Source organism: Notolepis coatsorum, assembly GCF_963971535.1.
Source record: "Notolepis coatsorum genome assembly, chromosome: 3".
Lineage (NCBI taxonomy): Eukaryota > Metazoa > Chordata > Actinopteri > Aulopiformes > Paralepididae > Notolepis > Notolepis coatsorum.
In genome coordinates this window covers 33,464,743-33,488,904 of record NC_140167.1, presented here as the reverse complement: position 1 = coordinate 33,488,904, position 24,162 = coordinate 33,464,743, and the positions used below count along the sequence as shown (strand labels likewise).

At 43.3% G+C, this 24,162-nt stretch overlaps 1 protein-coding gene across 1 annotated transcript in view; it reads left to right on the top strand.

Annotated features, from left to right (window-relative positions):
- Positions 1–24,162, top strand: part of LOC311225608 (formin-like) — an 86,611-nt gene that overhangs the window by 40,467 nt on the left and 21,982 nt on the right. Inside the window, 1 exon segment of the mRNA XM_084310989.1 lies at positions 19,971–20,063. Coding sequence (XP_084167115.1) covers positions 19,971–20,063 — 93 coding nt within the window.

Here is a 24,162-nt window from a genome sequence, read left to right as displayed (position 1 = left end):
CTTCTGACTGACTTGGAACTTCCTTAGGCGCCTGAGGAAGTAGAGGCGTTGTCGTGCCTTCTTCACAACACTGTCAATGTGTGTGGTCCATGTCAAGTCCTCGGATATGTGGGCTCCGAGGTACTTGAAACTGTTGACTCTCTCAACTGGTGCCCCGTCGATGCTGAGGGGGCTGTAGTCCTTGACCCCCGACCTCCTGAAGTCCACAATCATCTCTTTTGTTTTGCGGACGTTCAGGGAGAGGCAGTTCTCCTGACACCACTGTGACAGATTCTCTACCTCTTCCAGGTAGGCCCTCTCGTCGTTGGCAGAGATCAGGCCCACCACTACTGTGTCATCAGCAAATTTGATGATTGTGTTGTTGTTCCGCTGTGCCACGCAGTCATGTGTGTACAGGGAGTAGAGGAGGGGGCTCAGAACACAGCCCTGGGGGGCCCCTATGTTGAGCGTGATGGATGAGGAGGTGCAGTTGCCTGCTCTTACCACTGCTGTGTGTGTGTGTGTGTGTGTGTGTGTGTGTGTGTGTGTGTGTGTGTGTGTGTGTGTGTGTGTGTGTGTGTGTGTGTGTGTGTGTGTGTGTGTGTGTGTGTGTGTGTGTGTGTGTGTGTGTGTGTGTGTGTGTGTGTGTGTGTGTGTGTGTGTGTGTGTGTGTGTGTGTGTGTGTGTGTGTGTGTGTGTGTGTGTGTGTGTGTGTGTGTGTGTGTGTGTGTTTACATTGCCTTTGTCATGATGATCCAAGCTTGAGGAGGAAGGAGTACTAAAAATGATCAACCTGAGCCTTCAGTAGAGGGGCTTCTCTGTCTGTGTGTGTGATTACACCGCCTTTGTCATGATGATCCATGCTTGGGGGCGGAAGGAGTACTAAACATGATCAACATGAGCCTTCAGTAGAGGGATTGTGGTAACATGTGCGAGACTGCAACATTTGTCAATCAACTAGTTCTATTTATCTTAAATAGTGTTCTAAAGCCTCCCCAGCCTAATGTCTGTGTACATTGTAATCCACAATACAGTGTCTCATTGTCTCTGTGTACTGTAATTCCCTGGTAGCTTTGGTGAGGACCGGTGGTTACCGTGGTGATTGCGTGAGCATGTTTCCGTGGAAGTAACTAGTTTGATGGACCGCGTGGGCCAAATCCTGAAACGGAAGTCAGACTCTAGCTTTTTTAACGTTTGACCTTCTCTACCCTCCCGTCTACCCCCCTTTAGGCACATTTCACAAGTTATGCAATCTCCTGGCTAGCCCACACTGTGCTGTTGAAATAAGATGAAGGGTATGGGGTTCCCCTAGATGTTTACATACTTGTTTGTTAGCTGTTGGTATAATGGCATTGGAGTTTAGACACTGAATCTGCAGCTCATTTAGAATGTCCACAGTGTGTGGTTCAGGGGAAGCTGGTCCTGGATCTGTGTGTGCGATGAGGCCCAGGATCAGCAGGAGCCTTCAGTAGAGGGATTGTGGAACATATATTTGAGACCGAAACATTTGTCAATCAACTAGTTCTATTGTCTTATTGTTTATACATAGGGTAGCAAAAGTTATCCCACTTTTCAAAGTAGGAAATAAGCACAGCTTCACTAAACTATAGACCGGTGTCATTGCTCTCACAGTTATCGAAAGTGCTTGAAAAACTTTTTCCGCATAAGTTAGATGTTTTTGTGGAAAAGAACAAACTGCTGAGCGAAAGCCAGTATGGCTTTAGGCAAAACAGGTCAACAGCGACTGCCTTAATGAATATTATTGAATAAATAACAGCAACAGATAAAAAAATAAATTAACAATAGGGGTGTTTATTGATTTAAAAAAAGGCATTTGATACCTTAGAGATCATAATATTTTAATTTCTAAATTACGCTCATATTGTTAGATTTGGATCAATCAGCCAGTATCACCTCTGCGTCGTTGTGTAGTTTCTGCGTTGTGTTTATTTCTCTTCTCATACTGGCTGTACAATCTGTCATTCCCCTTTAATGCAATCCGTAACCATAAGTATTCGACACTGGACAGCGTAGTACCTTTCTTGGAATAGTTTTTTTTTTACATACATAAAAGCCTCAGATGTTACCCATTTTGTATTGTCCTTGAAAAGTCTTTGATGGAGCACTAAATTAATTATTCTATCGTCTCTTCTGCTGTTTAGTCCAATGGTGGCTGAGGCCTTATCGTTAGCCAGAACCCTTCTCCCGTTAGCCGAAGCTAATGATGATGTGTCATCTCCCCTCCCCCACCGGCGAGGGTGAGGGAGGGATGAAAGTCTCTGATTCACGTCTGCTCGCATCAGCTTCGTGTCTAGATCTAACTTACACCCGGAAGGAAACTCACATTTACAATATTCATCATCATCATTATCATCTCGGCATAGCAATGACAGGCCCCGCCCCTCTTCTTGTGGCCATGTGACGCGTTGTCATGGCAACTGCTGTTCACCTTTAAACACACACTAGACGTCTGTTCTATGGATGTCACCCACTTTTCTATCTCTCCATTCTGCCTGCTCGCAGTCCTATCAGTTGTTATGTGCTGAAACGACCTCGGCATGCACTGGGCTCTATCTTAGTCTGCTGCTAAATACATTGCCTCTCTCTCTGACCGCCTCTACCACCATGCACATCTACCTCTCTGACCTGACACCTTTAGCTGCTGTCATCTCCCCCAATATATACATTATATACATTGAAAAACCATCGAGATCCTTCAATATGGTATGAGGGGAATGGTTCTTGATTGGTTGAGTAGTTATCTCCACAATAGGCAACAATATGTACAGTTGGTAGATGTCAAATCTGAGCTCGTGAAAATTGCATGTGGGGTACCGCAAGGTTCGGTTTTGGGGCCTAAACTCTTTCTTTTATATATTAATGATTGTGATGTTTCAAAACTATTACAGTTTGTCTTGTTTGCTGATGATACCAATTCAATTTTTCTGGAAATAATTTAAAGGAACTAGCTGAATATATTGTGTATGAAATGACAAAGCTAAAAAAAATTGTTTGATGTAAATAAGCTATCACTGAATCTGAAAAAAAAACTACATTTATGATTTTTGGCAATCGAAAACAAGATGAAAATATAGTATTGTCCATAGATGGAGTTGATATTAATTTCGTTTTCTTGGTGTAATTATGGATGATAAACTAACATGAAAATCTCACATAGCACATGTTAAAAAAAAAAATCCAAGAGTATTTTTGTTATGAATAAAGTAAAGGATGTGTTGGAGTATGAGGCAACGAGAACACTCTACTGTTCACTCATCTCACATTATCTTAGTTATTGTGTTGAAGTATGGTGGAATACTTTTTTTTTGTATCCACTTTTTCTCCCATTTTTCTATTTTTCTCCCATCCCAATTTCGTATCGTCCAATTCAACCCTCCCCTGTCTCGAACGCTGTTTCTTGCCTCCCACAAGCCGGCTGCAATGTGGACTAAGTCATACATAGCACGAGTCCCCTCCGATACTCGAGGTAACAGCAGTCGCATCTTTTCACCTGCGCGGCGCGATCTTTCAGCGTCAGGGGTAGGGATGGGAATTGATAGGATTTTATCGATACGATTCCATTATCGATTCTGCTTATCGATTCGATTCTTTATCGCTTCCCTTATCGATTCCTGATAAATTTATAATTTAAATAAATAAATTGGAAATGCAACAGAACTAAGCTGGTTAGAATAACAACATGCAACTTGACATTTCTGATTGTCATTTATTGTTGAGCCCCCATGTCAGAAAAATACAAAAACTGTAGAAAATAAAACATTAACTATAGCCTACATTTAAATAAAATAATGTATTTGAGATTCTCTTAAAATGTATTTATTTTTTTATTCTTAAACTAATTTAATCTATTGAATAACGACCTGTTGAATGTAACTACAGTTCAATATCTTAAACTAATTTAATCTATTGAACCGTAGTTGCATTCAACAGGTCGTTATTCCTCTGACTTCTCTGTCTCTCTCACACACACACACACACACACACACACACACACACACACACACACACACACAGAGCTCCCTCCCCGGGCCCCTGTCCTGTAAGCTATGGGCTCGTGTTGCTACACAGACCTGTTTGTATGTTGCATGGTACCTACTAGTAAACACAGTCAACCCTCCGTCTCTTATTATATGTGAACTAAAGAGTACAAGGTTTACACAACAGCCCCCACCCCTTGTTTTATTGTATTTGTACCTGTACTACCTGCTGTCAGCTGTTTATCTCTCTCTGTGAGCTTGATTAGCTCACGTTAGCTCACGTTAGCTAGCGCTAGCTCCGTGGCTAATCTTAGGTTATCCTGAACTAAATCAATGACTAGGTTCTAAAGCATTAGAGTAGTTTTCACTGCACATAGAAGCAGCCAAACAGCGGGAGCATTTCGGGAGCATATGACCAAAACCCAGGCAATTTCGAGCCCTTAAGGAATCAAATACTGTCTGCCATGGCTACATGCTAACGCTAACGTTATTGTTTTGAAATGCGCAACGGTCGGGAAAACCTGGCAGCGATAAGGGAATCGAAAGTCACGGGAGGCACGCGATTCCAGGCATCAGACAATTAGGAACCGGTGGGAGCCGGTTTTCGATTCCCATCCCTAGTCAGGGGTCTGCGCTTTGGAGGGGTCGCCGCCCCCATCGCTTCCTGATTCTACTGTGCAGGCGCACCAACCGACCTGTAGGAGTCGCTGTCCACAACGCCCGATCCCCACCCATCAGTTTCCCACCCCCTAATACTGCCAATGTGTATTAGTACGGACGACCAGCTAAACTGAAAGCAATGTGGAGCACTGGGCTCGAACAGGCGAACCCAGCGTCTCCAGCATTCGTGGTGAGCGCCTTGCCCACTGCACCACGTAGCCGCCCTATATGGTGGAATACTTATGATACTAATATAAAACCATTTTTACAAACAGATTATTTATTAAATCTAGAATAATTAAACTTGAAGACATGGTTAAGTTTCAAACAGTGTTATTATGGGCTTCCGGTTTCCGCTCAGGTCGGATGGCTGCTTGATTTTTTCAAGCTCAGCGACCACTTCACATTATTCATTATAACTACGTTAATTTCATACCATACGCTTATAGCGCACATCGTAAGGATGACCAAACAAATATCAAACCCGACAGGAACGTTAAATGAGGCAGACAGATTTGATCAGAACTATATTCCGCGAGGAACTTGAAGCTAGCACGCTGAAGCTAGCTAACAGATTGGACTCATTCCAAGCAGAGCTAGCAAACGTGACCACACGGCTCTCGGGAATGGAAGATGAGATGACCACGGTCAAGAAAATTTTTTAGTCCAACTCCACCGATATCTCAACTTTTACAGACAAGATACTTATTTATGAACCGTGGCCGACCTAGAGGACCGAAATAGGAGGTGCAATATCCGAGTCTACGGCTTGCTCGAAAGCGTCGAGGGTGATGCGCCAATTCAATATCTAGAAAGGATGATTCCCAAGTGGTTCCCGTCCATCGCCCCTCCGGAGATTGAGCGTGCCCACAGAATTTTCAGAAGAGGTCCCCCGGAGAAGGGTGAATGTCCCCGCGCCTTCATATTCTGCTGCCTGCGTTTCACTGCACGCCAGTCTCTTCTGCGAGAGGCCAGGAAACATCCTCCAACCGTGGATAACCATCCACTCAGATTCGCCGCGGACTTCAGCGATTACACCGCCAAACGCCGCAGAGCCTTCTCTCAGGCTATGGACTATGCTCGTGAAAAGGGCATAGAAGTTTTCCTACTCTATCCAGCCACCTTGAACGTCAAGATGGGCCACGGTGTTGTTACATGCAACCGCCTCTTCACCTCGCCGACTGAGGCGCTACACTTACTACGGAGCGGCATGGTATCCTCCCTAGCCGAGGGGGACGGACCCCCCTCGGCGGAGCTGGCTGCGGGAATCGGGGTGTAACAGGCCTGGTCCTGGATGGCCTTCCCGGCCAAGGGGGATGGACCCTCCTCGGCGGAGCTGTCTACGTGAATCAGGGTATAACGGGCCCTGAGCCTGTTTAAGCTAAGTACAAGGTGTGCTTGTTATATCTCCGCTGTATTATCTCAACGACGGGTATACATATCGACTTTTTTCAAGTTTCACTCAGACGGGATGTGTTCTAACGTATCTGCTTTTTATCGTCTGCACATTGAACTAAATTAAATTGGCACGGAGTGTTGGTGTTTTATGCAAGATAAGACACATTCTATCTAAACCAAAAAACACTGTATACACTGTACTGTACACTCTTCCTACCATATATGAGCTACTGTGCGGAGGTGTGGGGTAATACCTACAAGAGCACTCTACAGCCAATATGCACCATGCAAAAAAAAGCAATAAGAATAATCAACAATGTAGGATATTATGAACACACCAATAACTTATTTATAAAGCTACAAGCATTGAAATTTACGGACCTAGTGGATTACAAAACTGCCCTCATTGTATACAAAGCCAGATACAAGCTAATCCCAGGCAACATTAAAAAATGGTTCAGAGACAGGGAAGGTGAATATAATTTAAGAGGGAGAGGGAATCTCAAACAACCAATGGTACACACCACGCTGAAAAGCATGTGCATATCGGTGTGTGGAGTGAAGTTGTGGAATAATTTACCCGAATACATCAAAATGATTAAACATGTGGCACAATTTAAAAAGCAGCTAAAAGAATACACATTAGAAAAATACAGAAATGAGCAGTGAGGATAAACTAAGTTATGGTATATTGTGTATGTAGTGATGTACTATATTCACTGCTGTCAAGTGAATCATGTTTTTTATTGTAAACTTTTAATATAAGTAAAAATAATATTCTATTGTAATATACTAAATTATGTAAATTCTAGTAAAATTAATGGAAGAACAAATACAAATGTAAGGGGGTAGGGATCAATAAGCTAAGCTTCCCTCTACTCCTTTTTTTGGACATGTCTGTTAACCAAACACATTGCTTTTTTGTTTATAAACCCTGTTTTTTTCTTTCTTTTTTAAATGTTTTTTTTCCTTTAAGGATTTTTTTTTAATTTGTTGTTAAGATTGTTTGGTCTGACGGATCAAGACACTGAGTTGTTTGAAGAAATAAGAAGAATAACATGTCCAAGAAATACACTTTTTCATTCATTCATTCATTCATTCATTCATTCATTCATTCATAACTCTGCATTGAACTTCGCATAGATTTCTTATGCATATTGACTTTTTTCAAGTTTCCCTCAGACAAACTGTGTTTTAACGTATCTGCCGGCCGAGGGGGATGGACCCCTCTCGGCAGTGCTGTCTACGTGAATCAAGGTATAACAGGCCCTGAGCCTGACTAAGCTAAGTTCAAGGCGTGCTGGTTATCCAACTCTCCTAGCTAACACAACCGTTACCACGCGCCTACCATAACCTTTTGGTCCAATAGAGCGGTAATGCTCAAGGTTTATCTCGGCTGTATTATCTCATCGATGGGTATGCACATTGCCTTTTTTCAAGTTTAACTCAGATGAGCTGTGTTTTAATGTATCTGCTTTTTATCGTCTGCACATTGAACTTCGCATTGAACTCTGCATAGATTTCTTCGCATAGATTTCTTATGCGTATTGATTTTTTTCAAGTTTCACTCAGACGGAATGTGTCTTAATGTATCTGCCGGCCGAGGGGGATGGACCCCTCTCGGCAGAGCTGTCTACGCAAATCAAGGTATAACAGGCCCTAAGCCTGATTAAGCTAAGTTCAAGGCGTGCTGGTTATCCAACTCTCCTAGCTAACACTACCGTTGCCACGCGCCTACCATAACTTTTTGGTCCAATAGAGCGGTAATGCTCAAGGTTTATCTCGGCTGTATTATCTCATCGATGGGTTTAAATATTGCCTTTTTTCAAGTTTAACTCAGACGAGCTGTGTTTTAATGTATCTGCTTTTTATCGTCTGCACATTGAACTTTGCATTGAACTCTGCATAGATTTCTTCTCTCTGTTGAGCGAAGTGGGTTCCTTTTTCTAAATTGTTATAATATACCTTACAAATGTTTGGTATGGTTAAGTTACATAATGTTGTTGTGGTTGTTATGCTCAGTCATATCGGCCAACTGATGTTTGATCGATATCGGATAAGTTATCTGATGGGGGGGAGGGGGGTGGGAAGGGGTAGGTGCGTTGCTTTTTGTTCTTTTCATTCGACTCTCAATAGGACCTTAATGAGTGGATATGTATCTGTTATAGTGCTCTACTCCAAACAAATTACATTCAGTCATACTGCAGCCCTGTTAGACTATGGCTAATTTAAATATCGTGATCTGGAATACAGGGGGGTCTTAATTTTCCGCATAAACGCACAAGTGTACTAACGTTGCTAAGAAGGAAGGAGGTGGACCTTGCTTTACTGAGTGAAACGCACCTTTTAATGGCTGATAATGCAAGACTGGCAAATAGATTTGACCATAACATAAGTTCTTCTTCTTTTTGGTCCCGTGGGGTAGCCATAATAGCGAAGCGAAATTTTTATATTAAACTGTTAGATGTGTGGTCTGATGCAGATGGTCGAATTACTATTGCTAAAATGGAATACTCTAACTGAAAGATTGCTCTGGTCTCTGCATACGCCCCTAATTTGTATGACGCTAACTTTTATGCTGTACTCACTGCAGCTATGTTGAAACTACCTGATTACTCGTTTATAGTGGGAGCTGATTTTAATGCAGTTTAGGATCCATTGGTTGATAAATCAAATCACGCTGAAACCTTTGATCAGAAACCGGCTTCCATATGTGGCGTTCGCTCAACCCATCCGCAAGAGATTACTATTTTTTTCTCCTCGAGACATAAGACCTTTTCCAGAATTGATTATGTTTTCTCTTCCCCGCGTCTCTTCGATAGCTTTGACGTTGACTTAATGTCCATTGCACTTTCAGACCACAAGGGTATCCTTCTCAAGGGTTCTCTCAGTAAAATAATGTCCCGTGCCCCTAAATGGCGCTTTAACTCAACGCTGCTGAATTCCTGCAGTTTAATGCTGGCTCGGTACAGGACCCCAGAATTCGATGGGATTCCGTTAAGGGTTTTATTAGAAGTAACACTACTCTCTTTGCATCTAATCTCCGCAAGGAACGTCTCTCCAAGTTGGTGGAATTGGAAAAGCTTCATGCCACGTTGATGTCCTCTATGCAGCACAACTACTCTAGCCTAGGGGTTCCCAAACTTTTCAGGCCGGGACCCAGAAAATAAGGCGTCAGAGAGCCGCGGCCCAATGCACATCGACCAGCTTTTTTTTCTTTTTTTTTTGCCATGCGACCGATTTTTTAAGCCAAATATCACTTCAATCCTATTAAGTTATAAAGTTAGTTATTCATTTATATGTGCTATTTATGAGAGGGCTAACTTGTTGCAAAATAATAATGATAATAATAATAGCCTCATTAAAATTGTATTGTTGCTTCGGTTGTTTTCAGCGTTTTATGTGCATAATCTGTTATTTAGTTTAAAATGTTCGTTGAAATAAGTAGATTTTTCGTTTTTGTTTATTTATTAAGTTAATATAAAACCATATAGTCACATTTTAGAATACAATAGAATAGAATTTTAGAATACAACTAGAAACACTGTCTTGGCCTGCTTCTAAGTTCAGTGGCCTGAATTTTTTTATCATCCCTCCCGTGGCTGCTCGCGGCCCACCTTTGGGTCGCGACCCCCGAATTTGGGAACCACTGCTCTAGCCGACTGGAGCTTCAAATTAAGGTGGTGAAAAAAGAGATGAACTCCATTTTAAGACAACAGTCTGAATTGCAAATGCACAGAACAAGACAGCACTACTACTTTCACGGCTCCAGGCCTAGCCACCTACTAGCTATGAAGATACGAGCCAGTGAACAATTTGCTGATATCCCTTCCATTAAGAACCAACAGGGGGAGGTAACCACCAACCCCAAAAAGATTAATGATACATTTAGCTCTTTTTATTCCAACCTGTACAAGTCAGAAGTGGTCTTTGATCATACTAAGCTGGAGGACTTTCTTAATCAAATCAACTTACCACAGGTCTCGGAAGATGACGCTAAACGGTTAGCTGCACCTATCACACTAGATGAGCTTAGAGAGGTGATTGCTGATATGCAACGGGGCAAGGCTCCTGGTTGGGACGGCATTCCTCCATCTTGCTTTCTGGGATGTACTCGGTCCCTTATTACTTTCAATGATTTTACACTCAGTCGAAGAGGGCAATTTTTCCAGAGATGTCAATATGGCACTTATATCTGTTTTACTCAAGAAAGATAAGGACCCCACCGAATGTGGCAGCTATAGGCCCTTAAGTCTCCTCGGAGCCGATCTCAAGCTATATGCCAAGGTTCTAGCCATCCGACTTCAAAGGCATATGACATCTCTAGTTCACCCTGATCAAACTGGCTTTATAAGAGGCCGTCTGGTTACTGACAATATCAGACGGTTGCTGCACGTGATTGATGCCAGCAAAGATGTCGCAGTCCCTACAGCTGTCATGTCCTTGGACGCAATGAAGGCCTTTGACAGATTGGAGTGGTCTTATTTGTGGGCAGTTCTTAGAAGGATGGGGTTAGGTGAGGGGTTCATTCATATGATCAAAGTTCTCTACACAGGGCCTTCGGCCATGATCTTAACAGGGAAGTTCTGCTCGCCACTCTTCTCTGTCTCGCGCTCTTCTAGACAGGGTTGTCCTCTTAGTCCTGGACTTTTCGCCTTATCCCTCGAACCTCTGGCTCAATACATAAGGCAATCCCAGATTATATCTCCTGTTTTAATTCAGGGCACACATCACCATATCAGCTTATACGCAGATGATGTACTCTTATTTATGCAGAATCCCGCCATCTCTCTACCTCATCTTCTCAGCGTAATAGATGATTTTGGCAGTCTTATCTGGATTTAAGATCAACTGGCCAAAATTTGCCTTCCACTTAATGAGACTGCGAAGGCTACCATCCTCCCTGCAAACATACTTATGGTGGAGCACTTTAAATGTCTTGGGATTGAAATATTCCCCACTATTAGCCAGACGGTAAGGTATAATTACTCCAGCTTGGGTGACAGGATTACGAATGACTTCAACAGATGGTCCAAATTAAAAAACTCATTACAGGCCCGTGTGTCAATAATTAAAATGAATATTTTACCCAGAATTAACTTTATCAGCTCCATGCTCCCGTTACCTCCTCCTGTTGGTTACTGGCAGAAATTGCACTCTGCCTCATATAAATTCGTCTGGAACAACAAATGCCCACGCTTAAAGAGATCCACTGCCCAGAGGAGTAAACTCTGCAGGGATTAGCATTTCCAGACTTCAAATATTACTTTCAAGCTTTTTCTTTGAGACCATTGATCACCTGGTTTGATTCTCAAGCAGCCGTATCCTGGCGACCATTGGAGCCGAAGATAGTATCCCCACATAGACTTCAGGATATAGTGTATACCAACATATCAATTAAGCAATGCAATTTACGATTTGGCCCTCTTATCACACATGTGATCCAGACTTGGCAGGACACCCAGAAATTGTGTACTAACCGCCATCGGTGGCACACGCGTTCCCCTCTATTTAATAACAATCTACTCCTTATTGGACAACAGCCTATTAGATACCCTAGATGGGAAAAGAAAGGCATTCACACATTGGGGGATATCTTCGATAACTCTGGTCTCCGCTCTTTCCAGGATCTGTCCAACGGATATGTTCTTTTATGACAAGGAGACATCGAGAGGCTTTGTTTCTGACTTTTATCGCCATTTACTTATGTCCTCATATAAGGACCTCCCCCTGGATACGATTTGGAGAAAGGATGTCCCGGAGTTGGATGTTGATTTTGATTGGGATACAGTCTGGGAGAATGTCCGGCTATGCTCACGCAACCCAGATCACCAACAGATTCATCTAAATTTTGTTCACAGAACTTATCTGACCCCTAGACGATTAAATCTAATGGGTCTCAGACCTGACTCTCGATGTACCTTATGTCCAAACGGTGCCACCGGAACATTTATGCATATGTACTGGGAATGTCCTCCTGTTGAGCTATTCTGGGAAAATGTTACCTCTCAGCTCTCAGATATTTTCTCTCTGACCATACCCGTTTCTCCTTCTGTATTGCTATTGAATGACGTTTCTCAATTACCGACCTCTACACATGTGAAAAGACTGATTCTAGCCAGCCTCACAGCCGCCAAAAAATGTATTGCCTCACGATGGATACACCCAGACAAACTATGCCCGAAGGTATGGATTCTCACTTATCTTGATGTGATCTATCTGGAGATATCTACTGCACGTGTTATAGGGGTTAATGAGTCTAATATTGCGATCTGGGTGGCTGCTGTTGCAAAGCTAAAAGAGCGCATATAACTCTCGATTATTGTATATTATATTATGTATGTAACTCACGTTGAGGTCCTCGGGTTAGTGGGGCGGGTGGGGGGTGGGATGAGAGCAAGCGAGTGCCCATGTCCACTTGTTTTTCTTTTTGTTTTGTATATTTGATTATGTATATGTTGTGGGATCACTGCACGGCTCACTGCATGTGAGCCGGACCATCAAGACCTCCTGATTTTACAGTTTTGTAGTTTTATAATCTCTAATTTGCCTTGTTGCTGTGCGGGTGGGTTTTTGCACCCCTTTGGCTGTGGGTCTGATGGTCGTGGGCTCGAACTGGGGGGGGCCGCGGTTCGGGGTCTCGGCGGGTCGAGGTGTTAAAGAGGTACAATGCTTTGGTTCGCTGGGGCGCCGGACTCGGGGTCCTCTGGGGTTGGGGATCGTGGCTGCCGTGTCTGGAGATGGAGGGGGCTCAAGATGTTCACTATATAGTAACGGAACATAGACCAATCTCAGTCACTCTTATTGTCTGGGACCAAATTTGGTCACGCCCCATTCTAAGTAAAAAGTGGGAATCTCTAGAATGTGTTTTGGGCGACGGTGTTTACGGAAGTGCGAGGGTAGCCTCTCAAGTTGACGATACACAACACTTTCTGTTGTCAGTAGATGGCAGCATTGGTTTAAAATTAAAGGTGAAAATGTTGAAAACTACAACATGAATACATTTCCCAAGACCTTTAGCACAGGTCACAGGTCACTGGGACGCGTCTATTCTTTGACGCGATCTGAACAGCGGTAAACTATTAATGGGACCAGAGTACAGTGACCGCGAATGGTAAACAAATTATCTTAATAAAAGTGCATCATTAGCATTATGTTTGTTGTCTAAAGGGAAACAAAATGGTACAATTTAAGATTTTAAATGTTATCCGCATATATAGGACAAATAAAACATTGTTAATTTGTAAGAAACCTCAATGAAAACGGCGCAGGGTAAGTAATATTCGCTATTGTTATGAAAATGTGATAGAATCCTATAAAAATTTGGACGCATTTGGTCACCGTGACGTTAATAGTTTTTTTCTTTTTCTTGTTCCTTACTTGGTATATTAATTTGTATTATATCTATTATTATTTTTTTTATTTCATTGAATTATTATGTGTTGTCAGTATGTTTTTTTTATTTTAATTTTATTATTATTATTATTATTATTATTATTATTATTATTATTATTATTATTATTATTATTATTATTATTATTATTATTATTATTGTTGCTGTGTCTGTCCGTGATGTTTTGTTTGTTATTGTGGTGACTGTAATGTGCTGTGTTTTGTTTAATGTAAAAAAGGAAAATAAAAAAGATTTGATCAACAAAAGAAACAGTTACAAAATCGTTTTCATTTAGAAAGTGAGTTTAGTAGGAGGAAATGTAATTTTAAACATCAGTTTGCACGTACCACAATTAAACAGATGTGCCTCCTTCAGTTATTGGTGTAAAATTGTGGAATTCTCTCCATAGTCAAATTAATTATAAAAATTATCAAATCTGAATAGTGAGATATTTTCTTTTCTTTCCTTTTTTTCTTGTTTAATCTGTGAATTGTTTGTTTCTTTGTATATTGTGTGAATTATTATTTTGTGTATTAGGTTGTATGCCGACCATCAAGTGTTACTTGTGTTCAGGAATAGGGGGCAGGTAATTATAAGATTTATTCTTCTTCCTGCTCCTTTTGCCCATGGTAGAACTGGATTTATGTTTTTGTATGAAAACTATGATTTATATTACTTCCATCTGGCAAATAACACTCTGAATCTGAATATATATATATATATCTCCAACAAATCTCTATTTATCTATAGATTTGTTGGGTTTATGTAACATGGACCACGCTGACACTGTGTGATCAGGCCTCTTCAATAGGCCGAGTGTTGTTTGGACGTAGACTACATTAGACACCAGTCCCTAAAAAGATGCTGAGTCCACCTTGCCTGTAACCCTATCTGTTTTCAGCCTGTGTGGTGGTAAGTGATTGGAGATCGGTGCTTTGGCTCCCGTCACTATCTCGTCTGTCTTTCTGTGGTGGGAGACGGGTCCCTAGGGGCCAGGTGACTGCACTGCTGACGGTAGCAGCTTGTTCACACAGCCAGCCTGTATGTAGGGTCTGTCTGGACACGGTGTCGGAAGAAATGTGCTTCTGGTCGGCCTTAAAGGTCTCAGCTCTCTAGTAGCAAAGCAACTCTGTGCAATTGGTCAGTGTAGTCGGTGCAGGTCAGATATGTTCTAATTCATGAAAAGCCTTAGCATAACACCAGAACTGTTTGCGTCCTAACCCTAAATTATCTTAGTTTGCTTGGCTACAGGGACGTTTGGGAAGGTCTTTAGGCACAGCGGGTACAGATTAACTGGTTCATTAAAGAACAACGTTATACAGCCCTAGGGCTGTGTGAACATGCCTGGGGATAGACTACCAAATACTTTCTTTAAATACTTTTCAAAGGCTTTCTTTAGGCTCCATAGAAACCGCTGTTTCTGGACGTGCCCTTCTACCAGTGTATTGTTAGCGGGAGACAATGTCCCAAACCAGAGCTGATTTTATTTCCTGCAGCTGCTGGTGATGATTCTTGAGGGGGCTTCCGCCTTGTGGCCTGTGCTGTCTGGACCACATTTGGAAGAGAGCCGCCTCTAAATTGTAGACTTGCTGTTTTGAACACTGTTTTAATAGGCCCTTTTGAGTTGGGGGGATTTCTGGTAGGGAAACGTGTGGTTTTCCACAAACAGGACATCTTGTCATGTTTGTCTGGTGGTATACCTGTTGTTGTTTTTTTTTTTTTTGTCAGAATGATTGACTACTACATTTCATATGTGTATCCCAGTTAACTTTTTAGGTTTTTCTAAGCAATGGATAATTGGATAGGAAGTGTCTTTTCGTTTGGCAATAGATTTGCTTCTATTCATCCAATTAGCTGAACAAGAGATGGTACTGCGCAGTCTTAAGTTGACCAGATTGCAGGTGTAACTGCTCTCCCGCAAAGGTGTGAGAACCGATGTTCCTTCTTAACATCTTAAGCTCAGCCGAGCAGTGAACCAAGACTCCGGTTAGAACCCAGTAATCATTCTTTTTGTACCGCGGTACTACTTAGCTATGCAGTCATAAGAAATGCAAGGTATTTACTGCACCCATTAATGACTTACAGGTTGGAGGAATGTGGCAAAGTTATTTGGGCAGGCGTGTCTGGATATAGCATCCCAGGCTAATTGTTGAAAGGAAATGAAAATGTTTGGCTAGAGCAGGGCCTGGTCCCGGCTGTTTCCTATATGAGCCTTGTGTGAGCCGGGTCATTTGGCATCACAACAAAGGGCCCCGTCCGCAAAAACAACTAACGGAACAGAACCACAGTCGGCCACATGTACAGGCCAATACACACCCACATGTACAATCAGTTTGGCTAATGGCACTCCACACGCACTGTCTGGGTTAAGTCAATGTGTTTGATGAGTAGGCTCACTGACTTGAGTTATTACAGGCTGCACCTGTAGTTAATGTTTATCTGCCTTTTCCTTCTGCCTCTTCTGTCCTCCACCTCAATGTCCACCTCTTCTGTCCTCCACCTCAATGTCCACCTCTTCTGTCCTCCACCTCAATGTCCACCTCTTCTGTCCTCCACCTCAATGTCCACCTCTTCTGTCCTCCACCTCAATGTCCACCTCTTCTGTCCTCCACCTCAATGTCCACCTCTTCTGTCCTCCACCTCAATGTCCACCTCTTCTGTCCTCCACCTCAATGTCCACCTCTGCTGTCCTCCACCTCAATGTCCACCTCTTCTGTCCTCCACCTCAATGTCCACCTCTTCTGTCCTCCACCTCAATGTCCACCTCTTCTGTCCTCCACCTCAATGTCCACCTCTGCTGTCCTCCACCTCAATGTCCACCTCTGCTGTCCACCTCAATGTCCACTCCTCACTTCACTCAAAAGGGTTTGCACGGCATAATTATGTTATTGTGACATTGCGATTTTATACAGTTGAGAAATACAGTTAAGAACTTGTATTATTTGAGGTACTTTCCCCATTTGTGGCCTCATTTATAGGCAAACATTGTTCTCTTTTTACATTGTGAAAACAACCCACGTTTATTTCAAGTGATTGCCAGCTCATTTTAATAGCCAGCTGGATGGAAGGGTTTTTGTTGAGTCACACCACCACTTCAGCACAGGCTGTTTCCCACCACACTCTGGTGAGGGTCAGTGATTGTGACATGCCTGCAATTAATAGAATAGGATACAACTTTATTGTCCACACAGGGTGGGAAATTGTCTTTGGCTTCCCTTGGCACATAACACATAAATAGTCATGTCAGTGAATCACACGGTAGACATTCAAAACAAAACATTAAGAGTACACCAGTTGCAGACCATCCTAATGGCCTATCCTAATGATAACAACTGTGCAGAAAATGCATAATTATAATTGTGCAACTGTGCAAAAAGCATGCATGATCAATGTTCATCTCGCATTGAGGAGGCTAATTGTACTTGGGATTAATTATTTCTTATGGATGTTCTTAGTTGCCAATGCCACCCTCAAGTCAAGTCAAGAGATTTATTTGTCACGGCATACAAGTATACAATGAAATGCGGGTGGTCTTGCCCGCAATGATGTGCAAATAACATATAATAGAATCAACATTGTGCAATAAACAATAAGCAATAAACAAGTAACATGTTAGGGCATATCGGTATATGTACATAAGTTATTTACAGAGCATGGAGGACATACTAGGTCCTTTGGTAGTGTCTTCCTGTACATGCTAATTTATACAATCTCCGGTTATACTATACTATTTTTAAAGTGACCTTTCCTTAGTGGCCATAAGTGTGGGCGTGTGCAGCATGAGTGTGTGCTTGCTCATGTTAAAGTGGCTGCTAGTGTGTGAGCGTGTACAGTGTGTGTGTTGTGTGTGTGCTCATGTGTGCTTGTGTGTGGAGAGTTCAGTGTTCAGGGCTCTGATGGCCTGTGGGAAGAAGCTGAGCCGAAGTCTCTCTGTCCTAGCAGCTGGTGTTCGCAGGCGTCTGCCTGACCTGAGCAGCATGAACAGGCTGTTGTTGGGGTGGTGTGGGTCTTTCATTATTCTGCAGGCTCTGGATTTGCACCGCTTGTTGTATAGAACCTGCAGGGGTGGTAGTGCAATACCCGTGGTACGCTCGGCTGAGCGCACCACTCTCTGTAGGGCCTTCTTGTCCTGTGCCGTGCTGTTTCCATACCAGGCAGTGATGTTTCCAGTCAAGATGCTCTCTACAGCTCCGGAGTAGAAGGACTGGAGTATCTTCCCAGATACTCTGAACTTCCTTAACTGTCTCAGGTGGTAGAGGCGTCGCTTCGCCTTTTTTACGACTGAGTCTATGTGTGTTGTCCATGTCAGATCCTCTGCGATATGGACCCCCAGGTACTTAAAGCTGCTCACCCTGTCCACGGTGGCCCCGTTTATCCTCAGTGGTGTGTGTGTCTCCTGCTGTCCTCTCCTATAATCCACACTCAGCTCCTTGGTTTTACCAATGTTCAGGAGCAGGCTGTTGTCCTGGCACCAGCGTTCCAGTACCTCAACCTCCTCCCGGTAGGCCTTCTCGTCGTTGTCCGAGATCAGCCCCACCACCACTGTGTCGTCCGCAAACTTCACTATGGAGTTGGAGCTGAACTTGGCCACACAGTCATGTGTGTATAGTGTATAGTACAGCAGGGGGCTCAGAACACAGCCCTGGGGGGACCCGATGCTCAGGGTGATGGTGTTGGAGGTCTGACCCCCCACCCTGACCGCCTGGGGCCTTTCACTCAGTAAGTCCAGTATCCAGGCGCTCAGAGCGGAGCTCAGACCCAGCTCGATCAGCTTGTCCACCAGTCTGGTGGGGACTATGGTGTTGAACGCTGAGCTGTAGTCAATGAACAACAGTCTCACATAGCCCCCCTTCTGACGGTCCAGGTGAGAGAGGGTGCTGTGCAGTACTTGGGAGACCGAATCATCTACTATCCTCAGTGCTTTCTGTTGTGTTCTGAGTGAATACAAGTCTCCCAGCTGACTTCCTGTTGTGTTATGTGAATACAAGTCTCCCAGCTGACTTCCTGTTGTGTTCTGAGTGAATACAAGTCTCCCAGCTGACTTCCTGTTGTGTTATGTGAATACAAGTCCCCCAGCTGACTTCCTGTTGCGTTATGTGAATACAAGTCTCCCAGCTGACTTCCAGTTGTGTTATGTGAATACAAGTCTCCCAGCTGACTTCCTGTTGCGTTATGTGAATACAAGTCCCCCAGCTGACTTCCTGTTGCGCTATGTGAATACACGTCCCCCAGCTGACTTCCTGTTGTGCTATGTGAATACACGTCCCCCAGCTGACTTCCTGTTGTGTTATGTGAATACAAGTCGCTCAGCTGACTTTATGTTGTGTTTCCTGAGCATAACACTGTTGCATAACACTTCCTAAATATGTGATCTGCGTTCTCTGCCTATTATCTAGAAAAGTACCAGATATTTAAAACTGTTTACAGTCTCCACCAGTTTGCCACTGATACAAGATACCTTTATTGCCACACAACCAGGTTGGTGGTATTTGTGATCGGTACAGAGTGTATTGAAGCTCTGGATATACAGTACATAAAACTGGAACATGGATACATAATTTGTATTAATAAAGGTTTTCGGCGGCCGGTTGGAGAGGAAGTGTCTCTCATCCAGAGGATGGGACCACTGTTTACGCCAAGATCATATAGCCTTTTGCTAAAGAATGTGTGTTTTCATAGTGCTATAAAAGCCAAACAAAAATCTACAAATAAAACTGTGGCATATGCATTGGCTTTGTAGCTGTGCTTTTACAACCAAACTCAGTGATTTGGTTCTGACAATAAAAAATGGTTCACACAGTATACCGTGTGTACACTCGTTTTTTTCTTGTTAGTCTTTGCTTCCACGTAAAATATAATTGCAGTTATTTTCAACTTGGACCCTATTTTTCCTATCATTTGGTGGCATACCGATCTATTGACAGAAATCAGTCAACTGGACCACTATTATGAGCAGGTTGTGTTCTTTTGGGGCGTCTAGCTAGCGTCTAGCTCTCTCTTACAGTTCAACAAATTTCCCTGAAAGTAGCCATATATATTTTTTTTTTATTGAAATTAATTTAATTTAGTTTATATCCCATTTAATATTATTCAACCTCTTTATTTATAGTTGTACAGCCCTGGCCTATATTTTATTTTATTTCATAATTATACTATATTCTATTGTGCTCAACTTAGTTCATATTTCATTTTATCTTACTCCACCTCTTTATTGTATTATCTGTCAAATTCCTTGTATGTGAAAACGACTTGGCAAATAAAGACCTTTCTGATTCTAAAGAGCATTCTGTGTTTTGGGAAGAAAACAAAAGATGTTGACTGTTGCATGGGTGCTCCTTTTATATTGAATGCAGCCAGGAGAACTGAAAGCCTACTCGAGGGCCCAGAGAAATGCAACTTGAGAAATACACTTGAGAATAACTGGAATTATCCTTCTAAATCGGACTTTCAATTCACTCTGGTGAGAGCAATGATCTCTTACTGAACCATGTTTGCTAATTCAACATCTCCCTCTCCTCCCTTCTTTGGCCTTTCCCGTCCAGCCTGTGAGAAGGACGTCCAGAAGGTGTGTGCCAACTCCTCACAGGATCACCTTCAGCCCTTCAAGGACAAAATGGAGAACTTTATTTCCAATGGTGAGCAACGCTAACATGATCCTGTACCGTACCTATGCTAATTACATTGTAGTAACAATGTACTAATGACATATCGGATGTTATGAGGTACAGCTTTGTAATTACACTGTGTAATATAGTTTCAATAGTGTGTTTCTACAAAAGGTGTGTCATTTGAAAATAAAACTAACACTATGAATGATTTTAGCTATTGGTATTGCAACTAAGGGCAACTTATCGTGAATTCTGTTATCTTCCATTCATCCTGGCCTGACGGCATTTCTGAATGCATCCACACATCATTTGGCTGCTATGGGGAGAAACGCTCCATTGATTAGAAATATACAAAATATTTTATACCCCATCTGAGGTAATCATCAAAGTCTCGTCAGCCCTGTTGAGGAATTGAATTATCCAGGCTCCTCCCGCACCTCAACAAATCACACACCATGACACCCTCCTCACAAATCCTCACTGCTAGATTGTGGTGATGGATCCCTGCCCCTCCGCTCGACTCCTACGCGCCCCCTGTCACCTCTGGAGATGTAAAACAACTCAAAGAAAATTCTGTGTGGCTTCAAAGATGAAACATTCCTTGGCCGCAGAATTTATAGCTGAGGAGATGGTCATGAAAAGGAGCTCGGAGAGCTAGAAAAGCCCTGTGTTCCTTCCAGAAGCTCGGCGAGAGACCTTTAAAAAGTCCAAACGTATAATTATACTTTCTGCCTTGTCAGTTGGTTGGGTGGTACAGAGGGTGTGTGTGTGTGTGTCTTTCTTACATATTTGCATGGGTGTTTGTTTGTGTGTTGCGCGCACGTGGTTGTGTGAGTATGTTCTTGCTTAGAGAGGACTGTAAGACAGCACGAGGACCGGCCTGTAGAGGGGATCACATTGCCCCTAACACGGTTCTCGTGTACTCCTGGCTGCCATAAAGCTAGCAGGACTCCCCTGGCTGTGGCCTTGTAAAGGCTGCCAGGGCTCAGTGGGACAGGCCCGGGGACCACCGTGGCAGGGACCGAGTCACTCCGAGGGCTCTCTGATGAGTCTCTGTACCCTTGATGGTCCTTATACAGTAGATGTGTTTCTCGTCCACGTCAGGCTCAGTGTGCGCTCGCATCAAAGGGGAAAAAAGGAACGTAATCCTGGTCGGAACAACGGGACAGACTACAGTATATTTGCATTTGTTAGCCATGCTAGTGATCTAAACAAGCAATCCATGCCAAAGCTAGATAATGTAAAAGGTGAAAGACCACCTTTTGAAACCACTTTTGGTCAGGGGAGTGTTCATGGTTTCTCCATAGAGCCCTGTGCCCTGTCATGCTTTTTTAGCGGAGCAACTCGCACAGGTATAGGGGGAAACTTAGTCACGTGACTCAGTTTGTATTGTTGATTGGCTCGAACGCGGTATGTTTTATTTTTTATCCACTTTTTCTCCCATTTTCTATATTTTTTTCTCCCATCCCAATTTCGTATCATCCAATTCAACCCTCCCCTGTCACGAACGCTGTTTCTTGCCTCCCACAAGCCGGCTGAAATGTGGACTAAATCATACATAGCACAAGTCCCCTCCGGTACTTGAGGTAACAGCAGTCGCATCTTTTCACCTGCGCAGCTCGATCTTTCAGTGGCGAGGAGTAACGCGTGGGAGGCTCACGCTGCCCCCGACACTTCCTGATTCTACTGCGCAGGCGCACCAACCGACCTGTAGGAGTCGCTGTCGAACGCGGTATGTTTATAAATAAGAAACGGGTCAATACTCAGTCCTCAGCACCCACCCCATCAGGAGATGCAGTGTCCTGCTCAATATGCATGGTATCCACTCCCTGGATTCTTAGGCTGATGTTGCACAATGAGTTGCATAATGTCAACACCCCCTGCAGTATAATGAGAAACTTGTCTGCAACGTGAAAATTACATCATCTGCAACTCGCAACTGAATTGCATGTCTGCGTTGTCTGTGTAACGTCTGCCTTGGGTCTTATCTATGGTATCAGTCCTCATGCTGTGACTTGTAGATGCGATGTCTAGCCGTTTTTATCTAAAAGCAAGAGTGCCTTTATCTGGACTATAGCAGTTTACACGGAGGAACTCTGTGATTTACTGGGAGTGACTGTGTACATATTTCCATGAAGTATGGGTCATGTATACCATTGAAGCTGCAGTCCCTGATGGGACATTCATGTTGTAAGCGTAATTAAATGCTGAAGCCTGCTCTCCTTTTTGAACGTGTGCCAACAAGGGCATCCAGTTTTATCAGAACGGGCCTAGTGTGTTTTTTCCCATAGCCATTTGTCACAACAGTACATCCAGGGGGCGCCGCACGCAACTACCAACCTCTCTCCATGTCTAGAAGGGGATAAACCGCAGGGCAACCAAACAAAAGCTGGACATAAAGCCTTGCGTTGCCAGTTCAGCAGCCACCTGCTTGCAATCTCTCTCTTTGTGGATTTGCATTGAAAGCCGCAGGCCCAGGGCACATTTCTGCCCTGCAAAGAGGCAGCTGTAAATGGGGACATACTGACCATGGCCAATGGCTTCTGATTGAACATCAGCGTAAAAAGATTTTGAAAGACGGGGTATCTCTGTATGGTCGACATCGAAAACCTCTCCAATCTGTCAAAGTCTCACTGACAGACTAAAGTGTGGGCGTCACACGGGGGAGGTCTGCATTGTGACTACATTAAAGAGTTAATTGGCCACATTACTTGCGGCAGGGCAGTGGATGGAGAAACAATAGGCTCTTTCTATGAAAGATGCAGATGAGGTATCTCGCGGGGAGATTGCAGCCATATGTTCGCGGTAACGGGGTGAATGTTTGACTGAGGCCGTGTGATGTTTGCAGTGTAACACTTAAAAAAAGATGTTTGTTACTTCATGTGATTTTGTGTTGGCATGATGTTTGCCTAGCAGCCACAGGCTGTGGTGCAAGTGGGAGCATTTTGTTTATCCACCTTTTTTAAGTGTCGTGAGCGCCGAGGCTCGCTCTCTCTCTTTGAGCCTTGGTCAATATCACAGAATATTTGAAAGCTCTTAAAACCACCATGGTTGCCACTGGTTTCAAAATGCCATTGGTTAACAAAAACACACGTCTGGAGTATAAACCTTCCAGGGGAATACTTGTAAACCTCTCCTTTTGTAAACAGACTTCTTCCAGCAGTTGCCCGTGCTTTGGAAGCCATGGCGTTGAATCGTTGTTCGTGATGATTCCATGACTTCGAAATACAAAACAAAGCAACCGCTCTCGCGTCATCAGAGAGTGGTGAAGGCTTTTGAATTTAAATGTCTACATGCTCACCACATGTAACGGAGCGCGGAGAACATGTGGAAAGCTATGGATAAATAATCGAGTACACGACGTAGCACGAATACTGTAGAATCTTCATACGGCGGTATCGGCGGACGCCAGCATGTTAATATAAGTAACGGTGCTGCGTCTCCTTGATAGATGTTGTGTTTCTGTAGTGTCAGTTGACCCATAACCCAGTCCTAACCCCTGGAAGCCTGCAGGCAGAATCCCACAGCGGGGCCCTCAGGTGACCCTGAACGCCCCGAGCTCTGCCTCTTAAACTGGCCCATGTGATCTCCCCCGTAACAGGGGACACCTCCAGAATTCATTGATCCGTTCTCTTGTAAGGCAGTGCCCCCGTGTTTACCCGTGACTCCTTCCCTTATGTGGCCGTCGGCCCTCCATCAATCTGCCTTTAGACCTCCTCTCTCGGCTCTGAACTTAAAAGGAAAATATACCCTGATATGAAATCAACGTTGTGCCGTTCCAATGATCTCGGGACGGTTAAGCCAGTGGCATACGCAAGAACCGTGCGTACGCACAGATATGATCTTAAATTGTGTGTAAGAAGAAAGGAGTAAGGAGCAATTTTGTGGCATTCACCAATTTTCAACCATGTTTATATCAAGAGTGGAAGTCCATAAATCTGTCCTAACACAGAACACACTCGTTTTGATATCTGAACATTAAAGAAATGTAATCTATATTTAAAATAAATATAATTCACATCAATACTGCGTAATAGTATTTAGACTATCAAAGTAATAACTAGGCTTAACGACATAGTAATGATTAATGGGCAGCCCAGGGTTTCCCATTAATTACCTAGACTGT